This window comes from Cyanistes caeruleus, chromosome 2 (genome assembly GCF_971803275.1).
Source record: "Cyanistes caeruleus chromosome 2, bCyaCae1.hap1.1, whole genome shotgun sequence".
NCBI lineage: Eukaryota > Metazoa > Chordata > Aves > Passeriformes > Paridae > Cyanistes > Cyanistes caeruleus.
The window spans coordinates 114646237-114662628 of record NC_141702.1 but is presented as its reverse complement, the minus strand read 5'-3'; the positions used below and the strand labels follow the sequence as shown (position 1 = coordinate 114662628).

The 16392-nt window shown below is 38.1% G+C and overlaps 1 protein-coding gene across 9 annotated transcripts in view; it reads left to right on the top strand.

Moving 5' to 3' along the window:
* The window catches only part of MACROD2 (mono-ADP ribosylhydrolase 2), an 846953-nt gene that overhangs the window by 167087 nt on the left and 663474 nt on the right, over nt 1–16392 (top strand). For all 9 annotated transcript variants that reach the window (XM_086879293.1, XM_086879291.1, XM_086879294.1 and 6 more), the window contains one exon: nt 13026–13055. In XM_086879293.1, the coding sequence (XP_086735419.1) occupies nt 13026–13055 (30 nt within the window). The remainder of the gene's footprint in view (nt 1–13025; nt 13056–16392) is intronic.

Here is a 16392-nt window from a genome sequence, read left to right as displayed (position 1 = left end):
TGAAGTAGACAGCAAAGCCATTAAGGACAAAGAGGAGAAATGAGAAATGGGAAATAGATACAATATAAGAATGGATTTAGTTTATGTTTTGGGTATTTCAGATGAAATAAAGGCATTATATTGCCTTTTATTGCTCTGATCAGCATGGAGGTTTTCTTATGGCAAGAGGTAAGAGAAACATACCATGAAATAATTTCTTTTTAAATGGGGAGTTTCACAACAGTAAGAAATACTTTTGCTGTGGAAATCAGGTGAAGGAAACACACTTTCTCTCTAAATATATCTGTATAACGCCATGTGTGTCCAAAAGACTTGCTTAAGACACCTTTCATTTCACTGTTCTCATAATACAGCAAAAAGACTTTTATATAGGGCCACAAGACTGAGTAGGAAATACTCATTATTATTATTATTAATATACAATATTATATATTAATATGCAAATTAAAACTCAGTGGATCTACACAAGTCCTGTAATCAAAATGTTGCAATACTGAAGTAATAAACTCTCCCCACAACTTCACGCCTTGGAAATAGTCTGTGCTGAGTTTTATTCTTGGCTCATAGCTTGCTGATTCCTCCTCCTCAGACTGATAGCCGTTGTCTCAGGAATATTGGAATTTGTCTTTATTTTTGGTCATTTCCTTTCCCTCATGTGCAGTATCAAAGTGTTGTCACCCAGTTCTCTTCTGCTACCATGTGTAGCTTTTCTCCTTTGTTCTAGTGTAAGAATTAAAGTGGTTTTTTTTTGTTGTTGTTGAAATTTTCAGTAATTAAACTGATTAGAATTAAACTGGTGGGGAAACTGCATTTGATTACACAGGCAATACAGAGGAGGTAAAACTCATCTAACTAGGTTCCTTTCCAGCCTTTAGGCTTTTAATAGCTAAGTTAATTTCCTAGAGGAGTATGGGCTGATTGAAGGAAAAACTATAATCATTAATTGCAGTAGATTTAATTTGTTTGAAGTATAAAGAAAAGACTGCCTGAGACTTTGGGGGAAGAAAAGAGCCATGCTTCAGTGCAATCCCTTATTCCAGCCAGATCACTGTGGATTTTGCTGCCTCTAACATACTCTGGTAACATTTTGGGACTGTTGGTGGGTGTTATACATATTGGTAGGAATTCTATCAGCATTATGTCAGAATAAATTAACAGGACATCTTTTCTTGCAAGTAATGGCCATAAACTCATGCAGGGTGTTTATTCATGTGGGATTCAGACTGCAGTCTCCCTACCTGATGCTTTGGGGACAGCAGATCCTCTCGAGCTCCACCAAGCCATCTCTTTGCTAATGTGCGTAGACAATGTGTGATTGATGTGGCTGCCTTTCAAGAGAAAACAGAATTTTCCGTATTCACTAAAGTTTGGGGGGTTTTATTGTCATATAATTTATTTTTCCCTGATGGTTAGAGCATGTGACTGGTATTCTGGGGCCTCTCTCTATTAATTGCCACTAGAAAAGTAATTTTTATATAGAGCTATAAAAGATGATTCATCTTTTTCTTTTCTGAACAGCCATAAAAACATACTTTACCTGTTTCATAGATGTGTTTATGTATGGCATAAGATGCCTGTGATATCCTTTGACACTGCTGGTCTCTGTATTCATATAAACAATGTCTGTACTTAGCCTAATATTGTCTTTGTTTTCTTAGTACATTTTTCAGAATTACTCAGCTGCCTCATAAATCACTCTAGCAGTATTAGAATAGAGAAATGAAGTGTTTGCTCTGCACAGATTAGATTATAGCATCCTTGTTTGTATTTCCTAGACGTGGAATAGACCATTGGGAGTTACATACTAATCCTGGATTCAAATGGTCTGTGTAAAAGCTTGGAGCTTCTTAAGATCTTGATTTTTCCTCGAGATAAAGTATAGAAGGAAAAAGAACTCATTAAAATATCATCTCGTTAACAGCAAGGTGTTAGAAAGTTGCTCTAGATGGACTGTAAATATTGCAGCATTTTGGAAAAAAAAAAAGATTCAACTTGGACCAGTGTGGTCTGTGAACCAATGTTCATCCCAGCGGGGTTTTTGAGCTAGATGTATTTGTCTCCCTTTTTGCCTTACAGGAAGATTGGTAAACCAAAGGCATAAAGTCCTTATTTAAGCAGCACTTTAAAAATGCTCAGTAACAGCACAGAAAAGGAGCAGCATACTTTGAAGTGATTAATCAGCTTTCCCCAATTTATCTTTGGTTTATTTATCTGTAGAAATTGTTTGTAGGATTTTTCTTTCTTGTTCTCAGTCCTAAGCTCTGATTCAAGAACCACAGTATTTTTTATTGAAACTCTCAGTGAGAATACTTTGTAGACTATACAAAATAGCTTGTGATTGAGTTCTGGCCCAGGCAAAGGGGCTGATGTGTTCTATTACTTGTTTTATGTGCTGATATTACTCTTGAATTAGTGGGCAAACTGTGACTAGAAGCAATGAAAAAAAAAGGTAGCAAAAACAGCAAGTATGAGCAGTTCTTGCGGCTTTGGGTAGTGGTTATGTCTGAAAGGATTTGTGGTGGAAGTGCTTGTGGTGATGGTGGTAAATTAACCACAAGCATCTTTTCCACCAGAGGGTGAATTCCCATCATCTCTCTTGGGCTCACAAAACACAGATGTCCCACACTGCCACCGGACAGTGCCTGCCTGTCATCATCAGCCGTGTAGGGAAATCAGTGTTCCAGATGTGCTCTGCATCCCAAAGCCTTGTCTCCTCTAGATGATGGAAATACACTGCCTAACTGGGAACAGCCGTACACGACTAGGTAGCATGAGTCCTGCTTGATACAGGCAACATTTCCATGTCTAAATTGACCAGTGGAATCAGCAGGAAGCAAGGACATGAAATTCTAAGGATGACCCACTGGTGCCTATATGATGAAGTTATTGATTAGGAGTTGCAACTTGATGATTTTTTTTTTTGTCTGCACGGCATTATCATCATTGACAGTGCGACATCCTGCCCTCCTGTTGTGCTTCGCAGAAAATGAAAGCTTCTTGTCCAGCATAACCTCAGTAAATTTTTCATCAAAGCCTTAGTGCTGCTTCTACCAGATATTACCTGCTGGAATGTACAACCTTATAGCAGCATTGCCTGTTTACTGCAAAGTTTTGGGTAATAGCTTTAATTTCCTTTATCATTAAGAAGTGCCTGTAATCGTAGTCTTAAAGAGGGATCTTAAGAGTATAACAGATGGACTCCTTGCTTTTTTACTCAGGCAGCCATGGGGAGCACAAGGAGCAGGTGCAGAGGTGATGGCCAGGGAAATGGGGTGCAGGGCACTGTTTGCTTGGGAAGTAACCACACAGCACAGCTCGATCTGATGCTTGTTGGGATAAATCACAAACCGTGAGCATCTGCAGCTAGGAAAGATTAGAAACCCTCCACAAGCTGACAGGAACAAAGAGCTGTCCCACACAATCTAAAATCTGTCATTGCCAGGGATTTCATCTGGGCTTTTGGCTCTGTCACGCCTTTGAAAATATCTTCAGGCCTCCCCATCGTTTTTATTATTTGTGATCTTCCTTTTCTTTAAAGTTCCTGAATAGAGTTTTTAAAGTTTGTAGGGAATGTGAAAATGGTAAGCTAACAGTATTTTTTTACTGTATTTTTTTTCAAACTTTAGTTTATGTTTCTCCATTTTAAGATGTGTCATGGACTGTACGTTCCAAGAGCAGTAAAATGGAGAGGATGATCGATCTGACTAAGCTGACTTACTTTTATCATAAAAGGGGCAATTTCTGATGTCTCTGATAGAGTAAGTTGATGGCTACACTTTATTCTTACTGTCTTTTATGGTCTTCTCCAGATTTTTTTGGGGCTATAACTTTTTGAAACAGACATAAGATAAAGTACGGATAGTATATTTGACAGCAGGATACAGAAATGCTTGGGACAAGATTCTTAGAGGTAGAGTATGATGTCCAGTCCATATTTTACCATAATGCATTATTTCTGGTTTGGCTGAAATACTGAGGTTATTAAGTTCCACTTTCCCTTACAAAGGAGTACATGACTGTTGTTATACAAGTATTTAGCCCTATAGGAACAGCTTGGGCCTGTGTTTGAAAACAATACCCCCACGACTCAAAATACATAACCAGATACTCTGTTTCTTCTGTAATGTGGCTCCCACTGACCACAGTGGGAGCTGCCTCTAATTTCAGGCTATATAAAGAAAGGATCATTAGAGGTGATGCAACATAATCATGTGCAGAACATGTTACACTCACCCAGTTGGACACATTTTAAAGTCGACTTCAGTGCTTTGCAGACTCTTCAGCTCCTACAAGTCTGCGCTAGTTGCTTGCAGGAGCTTGTAATTCATTGTCAAAATCTTCCTTCCAGGCTGCTCTTGCAAAAACAGTGCAGTAACAGCTTGCCTTCCTCTAACTTGGAGGCAAAAGTTGCAAGTGAAGTCTTGTCTGTGTAGCTGAAAAAAACCAAACCATACCCAACCAAAACACCAGGGCTGTTTCTGTTTTGTAGGACATCAGGTGTGTCTTTCTTCTTCTTTTTTTTTAAAACTGAATTGTTTGTGAGTGTTACTACCCTAAGAAAAAACAGTGGTATGGACATGTACTACTTTGACTTGAAAATACACCCACTGAGGTTGCCCTGCAGCTGGAGCCATGACTACCCTAGCTTGGTTTGGCTGTGAGTAAAGCAGGAGCAGTGTGGGATGTGCCTGCAGCACAGGGAAGCTCTTTCTGCTGGTTGCCCCATGGAAAAATGGCAGGACAAGGCCCCAGGTAGTTTATTTTCAGCAGTGGTCCTTCATTTCATAACAAATTAAGGTTTTTAAAATTGATTTGAAGCCTGAATGTTGAATATTAATGTTTCAGGACTGAAATATATTAGGTTTTTTTGCCTTTTAGCTTTGTTTTCATTTCAGAAGGTGACTGTTTCTTTATTACAGCTTTTTGCAATCTGACATTTTCCTTAGAGAACTCAAATATTAGGCAGTTTTCTTGTCTCAAAATATTGAAATGGAACCTAGTGATAAGCTACATAGTGGTAAGTACCATAGCTATATTTTAAAAATTAACAATGGAAGAAAAAGGTCATAAGATACTGGTAGACTTTGGCTGTAATTTTGAAAAGACAAAAGCAACAAGGGTTTGAAGAACTTCACTCTGATTTTTTTCCCCCTGTTTTCCAGATAACATATTATCCAGTTCCTTTGGGATACTAGAAAGATGCATGAGTTATATAAATTTCTCTAATTATTTTGGAATAATTACTACCAAAACTGTTTTTTTAATTGTGCTAGTAGAACCTTGGACCACGTCTTACTTTATTTTGCATAGGCTTTTAAATATTGATGATGATTCTACTTAAATGGATTAATTATATACTTGCAGCACTTTGATTCCCTTTAATGTTACATTTACAAACCACACAAATGGCCTAAACTGTGTGATGAAGAATGGGCTCTAGTAGACCTGAATATTTTTGTCCTCATTATTCTGCACTGAAAGAAGTTCCTGTTGCTTCACATTTCAGCTCAGCTAGATTGTTAAATAGCTTCATCATCTAGAAGGCAAGTTTTAAGTGGCTGAGCAAACCACAAACTGATGCACAAAATGGATGAAATCTTAATTCATCTCTTGCCCTTTATCATCTGGTAGTGAGTGTGACCATTTATCACCCTGTGTTTTAGAATGAAATTATTCCTGGTTTGAGCTTTTCTGATGTTTCCTGAAATGAGAGGAATGGGGAAATGCCCATGGCTTCTGTGAAGGGGCACACACAAAACATAACCATGGATATCTTTGTGTGCTGACCTGCCACTTTCAGCCTATTCTGATTCCTTCCCATCACACTGCAGCTTCTGATTCAACAAGTTTGTTGTCTTCTCCCTCCCAAGGATGACATCAGCCTCATCAAACAGGTTCTTCTAACTGTCCTTCTTGAGGCAGTGGCAGGAAACCTTCTCCTTCTGCATCACTTTATTTCTTTTCATTTGGAATAGATGGTCATGTCTAGCTGAAATTAATACCACTGTGTGCGTATGAAAAGTATGAATTTCATTGGTAGGAAAATGTGAACTGCTGTTTTTGCAAAAATTTCACCTGGAAGTGTTTTGTGTAGTTTAGGACCATTCTTAAAAAACAAGTTCATTTGGTTTTTGGAATACTCTTTTAAGTTACATTTCTTTTGTGGTTGTCTGACTTCCCCACCAAGAAGCAATTTTGGTGGAGTCCTCAGGCTACTGCAAAGTTTAGGCTTCTTTTAAAGCTGCAGCCTAAACTTCAGTCCATATGGAAGTTTATACAGCAGCATTTAGGAAGTACTCTGGGCAAAACACCTTCTCTCATGGATTTTTCTCAGGATGTGTTAGTCAACTTCAATTTCTGTTAATTTTCTTTCACCCTGCATTAAAGCAATTACTGTACTTCACTGTATGGTAAAAAACATGTCATTCTGCTCCCTCTGCTTTGAAGTTATGCCTCTGATTAGGCCAAGTTGAAAGTGTTATCCTAATAGCTGTGTGCTCATTTCTGTCCCATGCTGCTGACTGCTGCCTTGCCTGCACTTTGGTGGGGTTTTTTTACTCTTCATATCAGATTTCAGAGGTGCTTTGCCTATGACTGATTAAGCTTAATGGATGTAATATATAACTTTAAGAATAACCTTCTTGCATAAATGCACATCATGTATTGAGTTGGTAGTGTATTAGAAGAAGCAAAATAACTGAGACCTTATGACAGTTATTGTTTCCTTATTGAATTCAGAATATTGTGAAGGCAATTTCCTTGACAGGATTAACTCCAGAGCACTTTCTAGTGTGCTGATTATTTTTTTCTCCTACCTCTGACATACTCTTTACAAGCCTGAAATTAGAGACAATGACTACTTTATTTGCAGAGATAGCAAACCTTAGTTTAAGAAATCTGTTCTCTGTACAGAATTTATGAGTGGGGAAGAGAGTATCACAGATTGTGACAAATGAGCCACAAAGCCATTTTATTGGTTCCAAATACAAACCCCGTGCATCTAATTGCACAGAGCCTTCCATTAGGGTTTTTTTTTTAAATCTTTAACTTGTACTGTGCAGTTTCAGTACCTGAAAAAAAGGTAAGACATGGAAAACTCAATCCCTTCTGTAGTATCCCACATCATCTGTTTTGCTAAAATAAAGATGGTGGAAACTCCATGAGCTGAATTGTTCTGTCATGCTTCTAGGGATTTTGGCTTTTTAGAAAGAGAGCTTGAAGTTGGTACTTCCTGTTATGAATAAAATGAGACTGGGTGTAGACCATTGCTTCTGTTTACAGAGGGGTTTATGGGCAGAAGAGATTTTTTAGTACATGGAGCTGAAGTCTTTTGAGTATGTATTGAGAGTATGATGTGCTCATGATCACACATTAAAAGTAAGCCAACCTGGAGAGGAGCAACTTGTTTTTTGAAATCTTCTGCAAATTGTTCTACCTGTGTTCTGGAGCTGTTTCTGGAGTATGGTTTTAAGTCAATCTTATTTTTGTAGGCCTAGTGGTTTTCTAATTTCTAGTAGTTTCTGCTTTGCATCATTAGCCACTGACAAACTTTGCCCACTCTGTTGTTATAATGTTATTTTGGCTCTCTTGATTGCTGTGGCTTTGTATGGAGGGAAGCATTTTAAATAAGAGCAGTGACTGTGTTTTATTTACTATACCTGCTGCAAAATGACTTCATGATCTTTAAGTCTAAAGCTTTTTACTTTAAGGCACCCAAACACATCTCTCACTAAAAATGTTTGGATGTACAAGGTGCAGCTGTTATCTCACTCGTCTTTGTTCTCTCTGGTTTTTGAGGGAAGATGAAACGAAATGCAGTGACAGGTAAGGATGTCTCACAAAACACGTAGAAGAAATGTAGCTTCCCATTCCATAAATTACTGTTACTCTGCTCACCAGCTGCCTCTTATGATGTTTTATTGATGAATAAAAATGGTGTCTGAGGCAATAGAATGCCTTGCATCTTACAATACTGCCAGTTATAAAGATGTCTTCTTGAATAAATTTCACAATTAGAAAGTATTGACAAAAATATTCAATCTTTTTTACATCAAAATAAGCTCAAACATCTGCTGCCAAAGTCAGACAATATCAACTAATCTTTTAAAAGTATATTTTTATTATACTGACAGATGCATGGCTGCATGACATAGATGTCAATTTAAGTTACTAGTGCCATTAATACTTGACAAAGACATGCTCCCAGAAGAATTTATGTTCTTAAATTGTTGTCAGATGAGTATATGCCAACAAAAAGTAACCAGTTATTCAGCTATGTTGTTAACAAAGCTAAAAGTGTGTTATCTCCAGAGACATCACAAAAACGCTATTCACATCTTTCCTATTCTCAAAATTCCTCATAATTGACAGCAGAAAAAAATAATTCTGTGCCTGCAAATGCCTGTTTAACCAACCCATATATGCATCCTTCACTTTTCATATGCTCTGGCTAGCAGTGCAGGAAGATTCTCAGTTTTGGTTGAGGTGAACTTCTTCAGCATTCAGTTGCTTTCCTCAAAATTTCAAATAACCTTACTGTTTGGCAAGAATGATCTTGTAAAGAGAACAGTGATTAAAATATTAATTCATAATATTCATTAAATACAATATTAATACCATAAAACATCAGAGTTTCTGGTCTGCTCATTCAGTCAAAAGAGTGTTGGAAAGCGATACAACATAACTCATTAAAAGGCTGAGATTTAAAACATTGATATCCAGTTCTTATTTTTAAATGTGCTGGTATATTCATTATTAAAATTTGTACATTTTAGTAACCTGAGCTTTCATTGTGGGTATTCCATAATGAGCAACAAAGCTTACTTTAAATTCTTTCCTTCCAGGTCTTTTATTTTCTGTTTTTTTCTCTTCTCTCCCCACACTAGTTTTTTGGAAAGAATTTTGTTTCTTAAAGCAAGAGTTGAATTCTCAGGGTACAGCAGACCAGTGTTCACTGGATTTCTTTAGTAGGGCTGCCCTGGTGCTGTTAAAAAGCATATATGTCTAGTCCATTGAGCTTTTAAGTCATTTGAAATACTGAATTTCTGGTTGAATCTGGGGCTATAAACATCTCATTAAGGGCTAAATCGTTATCCTTAGTGATTAGATACTGTTTTCTTGTTGAGTGATTTTTTTTAGAGGGGATTTTTTCTTAGAGATGAGGCTGAACTTCGTAGAAACACTTTTTCTGCTAATGGTTCTAATGTCCCTATTAAAAAGAAACCTAGAGCTAAAGGGCTGAAAGCCATCTTAACACTTCTAGATGTATTTCTGTTCACTGTACTGAGACAGACTGTGAAGATGAGATCTGTCTCTGATTCAAGTCTCCTTTTAAAGCACTGGTGATGCACAGCATCTCTAGAGCTGTAATTTGTGTCATTGTGAAACCAATATTTAAAGGAAACCGCAGGATCTGGCCCCCAGATATGGTGCTTTTTTTTTTAATTTTTTTTTTTTTATTTTTAATTGAAGTCTGTGTTACTGGTGTAGGCAAAAATACTCAAAATTAAATGAACTCTCACCTCTGCTGCCTCTTGAGGGCCGTCACCCATGGTGTTTTGGATGGGGCTCTATCAGTGTGTGCTGTATTTCAATCTGGCACGGCAGTCCGTAGTCTGCTGGCTGCCTGACCACTCTGTATGTATTAAAATAATGTTTCAAGTTTGTATTGTGAGTAGATTTTCAGAGTTAATGCCCAGGTATCTATTGGGGACTGTAGTTTTTAAGGAGGTAGTTTCATAGAGGTTGGGCAGGTCACTTTGAAAGGGTGATAGGGGACTGAAATGAGGTGCAAGAAGCCTTTACTCAAATTTCTTTGGAGCCCCTCTTACTCTTGTTTGCTCTCTTATTTATCTTCACCTTGGTAACTTGGTAGCAATTCAGTCTTCCTATTTCCTCCCACCCCAAGTCTCCTGTACCTTGAGAATCTTGTGCAGCTCTGGAAAAGAGAAATAAGGACAGGGGGTTAGCCAAGATGGATTTACAATCTGTGCAATCATAAAATCGTAGAATCACAGAGTGGTTTGGCTTGGAAAGGCCCTTAAAGATGATCCCATTCCAGCTGTCCTGCCATGGGCAGGGACACCTTCCACTGGATCAGGTTTCTCAGAGTTCCACCCAGCCCAGCTGGGAGCACTGCCAGGGATGGGACATGGGCAGCTTCTTGGGGCAGGTGGTGTAAGGTGTTCTACCTAAGGCTGGTCATACCCTGAGTGAGAGGAGCTGCAGCAGTGTAACCTGTGGGGCAATTCCCACTCTGTCAGGTCTGGAGGCTGAAAGCTTCCTGAGACCTTCTGGCTGCTCATAGAGCTGCCCATAGTTGAAGCTCTACAGCAGGAACAGCTTCCAAAGTGTTTTCCAAGGCTTGATGTTTTGGGAGCACTGATGTACAAAATGCAGCTGCAGATGAGCACAGAGGGACTGAGAGGAGAGGCCGTGCTTACTCCAACATAACACGATGTGATTGCAGCCATGGGGCTGTGCTGACCTCTGGGTGGGAGAAGATTCATTAGGTGCTAAGTGACTTCTGTAGTGGTAAGACTTTCCCAAATACAGAAAGAGACATGTGTTTTATTGAACCTTTCAGGGAGAGTCTGAAAAATCTGAAAATAAAAATTATTGCTTTTTGACACGTTATCTTTCTAGAAAAGAAACTAAATATAAATCAGTCTTGTTCTTTCCTGGAATCATAGGAAAATGGTTTGATTTTCCTTCTATTATGGAAGCAAATTTTTTTAAAAAAAGAGTGCCTGTGAATTATTATTGCATTTTCAATAGCTGTAGTAGATGCATTGCAGCCAAAAATCCATTCTAACTGTTTTTACTGTTTCTATAGAGAAGTGTGTGGTGCTGACTTACATTATATGTTATTAAGAACATTTTGAAAAGCATTGGAAAGATGAACATTGTCAGGAAAACTTAATGAGAGAAACATAATTCTCTGAGAAGCCATTGAATGAAAGTTTGCAATGGGGATGTTGGCTGGGTATCCAAAGAAACTTTTTTTAGCAGTGGAAACTTTGGTAACAGGTTTTAGCTGTGTGTCTCAAGTCTCTCAAACATAATAACTGAAATTCTAGGACGTGACTCATTTATGGATTAGAACAGTTTAATTGTAGGTGTATTCTACAGTGCTAAAAAAATAAGGAGGAATAGCAGGCAGTAGATGACACTTGGCTCCTTTTAGTTTCTTCTGATAAGAGCTCTACTGATTTCTATAGCAGATAACTAATTTTTACTGCAGGGAAAGTGATGTTACCTGTTACAGGAGGTCTTGAGAAGCAGCTGTAAAAATATGTGAGTCTAGTTTTATTTGTTTCTTTGTTTAATAGTAAATTTCAGTCAGGGCAAGAATAGGTGAATATAGCAAGATTGATGTTCTTTGCAACATGTCTGCACACATTTTTTATTACCATCATTAGATCTTTGTCAAAGGCAATATATACATGGCAGTATTTGTTCCCTGCTAGCACTTTAGAGAGGATAGCCAAGAGATGTTCATCACTTATAGATAATTGTGTTGTTGTTTTTTAAAGTTTTCCATTATTTGTAAAGTTTTCCATTTGTGCCTGTTGCTCCAACCTTTTTGTGTCTCCAAACAAGCACTTCTTTGAAAATGGCTCTAAATCACTTTGTTTCAGAAAGAAAGGATTTTATGTCCCATTTTCCTTCATCTAATGTTCCAGGGTCATCAAACCAGACTTGGATGAGAAAAATGCATGAGAACATCTCTCTAGGTCTTGGTTTTGATGACTCCTGAGTGACTGTAGGATAGCTTATCCTAGGATGAGTAACTTAGTTTGCTTTGATTTGATATGGTCAGCTATGCTGTCTTTAAAGATCATTGCATTTTGACTAATGTAGAAGTACTTGTTGAGTAATGTAGAGTACTTTGGAATGGACCTTGGCAGTGATGGAAAATCTGGCTTTCAGATAAGGGCAGTTTTACTGCAGTGTCAGGGAAAGCTGGCTGCAAATGTTTGAACTGAAAATGGATACTAATCAAAGGTGTTTGTAGAATATCTGATAAAGAAGAAAACAAGGATAGTTGTTAATTTTATGTAAAAGTCTCAAGAAAGTGATGAATAAAAAACAACAGCAGGGAATTTGCTGTTTACAGACTTCTATTGAAGAAGCAGAGGAAAATGATATGAACAATAAGATATAGAAAATACCTAATTTATTCTGTGTATCTTGCTATATACCCTTGTCCTGGAGCAGGGCATGGTTTGAAGTATCTGTTCTTTATTCATCAGGAAACAATAAGAAATACCTGTGTCTCTCCTTTATGCTCTTACTTTGTTTTAAATACACTCTGATACAACAAAGATTTGTTTCCCACACATCTAAAGGACAGGTTTAGAAGCTTAGGCATTCCTTCTGTTTCTGCCTAGGCAGTGAAAGGAAAATATTTGGCATGACTCCAATTGTGCTAGCTTAATTTGAAGGACCATCTTGTACCACCATGCTCTGAAAATTGCTTTCCATAAGTGATTTATCAAGTCCTGGTCTGGGTAGCTGGATGGTTACAATGCTGAGTCAATTAAGCCTGCAGAGGGAAATCCCAGCTCAATTGCACAAACCCTTTTACATCAATGGAGCCAGGATTTCTCATCGTCATCCCCAAAGGCCCCATGACATAGAAAACAAGGAGAGATAATCAGAAGTTGCATCAAAGTCTATTTAAGTTTCTCTACAATGAAAATTTTAAATTAATTTGGTAATCACGAAGGAATATGATTTATAGAGTTATAAATGCAGGATTGTACTTTTATAACCTTTTCAATGCATTAGCTTTAGTAATTGAAGTATTGTTTTATTTATTAGCTTACATTTTCAAAGATACTGCAAAGATTGTGATTGCATTTTACAATAAGTGATTGTTTTTGCATTAAATGTTTTCAGGTAAGAGAAGAGTAGCAATGTTACTGAAACAATGAAAATCTCTTATGAGACATTTTCTGTTTTGGTTCCATGTATATTTAGGAAGCCCAATGCTAACAATTCCCTTTCTGTTTTTCTTACAGCTAATTCCAGCCTTCTTGGAGGTGGAGGAGGTGAGTCTTTGCTTAATGCTTAATTCATTCTTAAACAAACATGGAATCTATGCTGGACCAATGCAGAGGTTAGTTGGTTATAAAAGAATGTAAGTTCAAAAGTTGGAAATATAAATTTATTTGATGGAAAAATTCACCAAAGTTGGTAATCTTTCCTATCATCAAGAGGTAAGGTTTGCAACTGCTGCTGAATTCGATTTCACCTCTGGGTCAGAGTAGGGGCTGACACATATATGAGGCTGACTAAAACATAAAGGAACTGCTGAACTGCCTTATGTTGTGTTGTGTTTTTAAGTATTTGGGCTTTTTAATTTACCCCAGGGGAATCTCAAATGTATGATTAATAAACAATTTTAACAGAAATGCTGAAATATTAAAATACAGTAAAATGTAATTTTAGTAAATGAGTGGAGCTTTATCTTGGTACTTCTAAAAATTATTTTTTTTTTTTAGATTTTATTTTTTTAAGAAAAAATATGGTTTTAACTTGGTGCTTACCTTACTCTGCCAGAATAGTCAAGTAGATTTCAATACAAATCTTGGGTGCAGGTCAGAGATGCTACAAATGTGTCTACTGGTAAAGCAGGGATGCTCAAGTGCATATCATTGTATTCCTTCCAGACACATGGATGCTGTTTTATTTTAGTAGATTGCTGCTGTTTTACTTTTGGTATTAACGTAATACCGTGGCTGTAAAATCCACATGAGTGGTTACAATTCAGGGAAGACGAGCCCATAAAGAGCTTGATCTCAGTTTTTGGTGACTTCCCCTGCCACCCAGAGGGAAGTAAGAGAGCTCAGTTCTGGAAATTTCACAGCTCAGGAGCGGTACAGGCAGCAACTAATCTTCCTGGTGGGAGTTAAAAGAACTGTATGATCAGAGCTTACATGTGTAAGGGTAAAGGAAAGGGCTCTATAAAAAGACAGGAGATCTCTGTTGCTCGTGAGGCTGCAGGATAAGTCATCAAAGCTTTTGTTTTAACTGAACAGGCAGCTCTTATTTAGGACTATGAAAAGGTGCTTGACAACTAAATAAAATCATCTGAATAAAAGCATTCACGTTCCTCAGCTGTGTGTCTGGACATTAAAGTACAGGGCAGCCTTACCTGTTAATCCTGTTGGATTAATCTGTTCCTTTTGATTTGAGTTAGTTGTTTGCAGTATACCAAATTTTTCTTTGTTTAAAAGATAATCCTTTAGGAGGTAATCCTTCGCTAGCTGTTCCTGTTTCTGCAGAGCTGTTCCTGTAGCTCCTCTCCAGCACTTGCTCCCAGCTGGTAACATTGAAAAAAAAAAAAAAAATATAAATCAATGCAAATGTTCAAATTCCAATCAGGTTCCCAGAGCACTGCTGCTGCTGAAAGGATTTGGCTATTAACTTTCTGTGTTATTTATTCAGCTGGACTGTACTTCAGAAGTTGATGTCTGCTCAGTGTGGCCCTTGATGATATGGCTCTCCCTCTGCAGCAGAAGGGATGAGCTTGTGCTGTGGGTCAAGTTGGGATTTTCCCTGTATTTTATGTGTTAAAAGTGGTAATTAAAAATATGTTCTCTCCCCTCCATGGCAGGCTGAGATGATGGCAGCCCAAGGTGCTGCTGCTTTTCCTCTTCTTCTCCCTTCTTTCCTCACTCCCTCCTCCTGCCCTGACATCCTTTGGGGCTTTTACTGCCATTTTAAAAATCAGTGTGTTCAGGGCAGTGGGGAAGCTGCTGTGGGAGGTTTGGGCACGCAGTGGGTTCCTCCAGGCACAGGCTGCCACAGCCCCCGTGGCCAGAACCCCAGTTCCACATCCTGTGTTCTCTGGTGGAAGGATAACAATGCACCCTCTTGCTTGTGGTGCAGGTGAAATACCAAATCTGACAGTTTTATGCCCTAGAGGGTGACTGCTCATGGCTGAGGGGCTGCATTTGTGGAGGTGCCATCAGCCACCCATGGCTAGGCCAGCTGATGTCCTGAGAGCAGCTCACTTGGGGTTTCCAAGTTTTCTGAAAAAAAAAATCTTGAAAATTTCATTACCAAAGTACTCTAGATTTTGGATAAGCGCCATGGGGTGCGTGTTTTGGAGAAGGGAAAAGTGTGTGGGGTCTGCAGGCTGGAGCCTGCTGAGGGGTACACAAAATAGAGGCAGCCCTGGCCAGTCACCCACCTGCCACAGGCAGATGGAGCCTGGAGCCCCTGGCTTTTGGGAAAATAGCCTGGTACTCTCCATAGGCATTTCTCTGTAGAAGGAATTTTTTAATTCCCAGTGGAATGGTTGTGGGTTTTAAATTCTTGGTGTATTTTTCTTTTATCCAGAAGAAAGTGACGGTGGCACTCTGTGTGAAATATTGATAGTGAATTATTAAAACTTTATTATATACGTAAACACCAAAGCTTTCTTTTGATTGCAGATGCTGAATATTTATGATAATGCATAATACCAGTGTAGTTTCTCCAATAATGGGATTCAGATCTCCTCGGTAGTGCTCGTTAATTTAATCTCTCTGTCACTGCTGGAGGTATGAATACGTGTCTTAGTTTTACAGAAAATGGAAACTGGAAATTTCCGCTTTTCCAAGCTTATGCAACAGGTGTTGAGATTCTGAGCTGCTTTTGAGCTGTTTTATGTTTGAAATCTTTTCAGAACTAAACTCAAATAAATTGGAAATAGTTATTTGCACATCCTGATCTAATGTTTGCAAATTGCTTTCTCTGGGTGTTAAAACCATTTTCTGGAAGAGACCTGCTAAGAAACCCAATGGGTGACGTTGTGAGTGAACATTGTGCACTTGCTTGCCAGTTCAGGGGCTGCTGTTTTTGGGTGGCTGCTTATCTTCGCTGTGTCACCTCAGAGCCACATCAGGGCATCCCTGTACTTAGATTTCCCAGAGCCAGAGCAATGGCTTGTTCTTGCATTCCCCATTTAAATGCCGTCTGTTCATTTTCATGACCATTTGGAATGAAGAGATAAAAGCACAAAAGATACCAGAAACAATTTTTCACAGAACTGTTTAATCATAAAATCAAGAAACCCACAATGGAGTCTTTAGTTAAATATAGATGTTGAAGGTTTCTTTCTGCTTTTCAAATAACTCTGAAGTTTCCAGGATTTCATTATGAGTTTGGTGAGTGAGCTTTTCTTCTTTTTCATTCTTTACTGTTTTTAATAATTGATTTTTAATTAGGAGGCATATTTCACTTTCAGGTCTAGATTTATCACACATTCAGCATCTCACTGCTAATAACTTGCATGGAGAATTATAACTTATTTGTGCATCATGTATTATTTGTCCAATTATGTTCAACAGCGCAAAGGTGAAAATTAATAAGAAAATTACCTACTTTTGGAGGGACTGA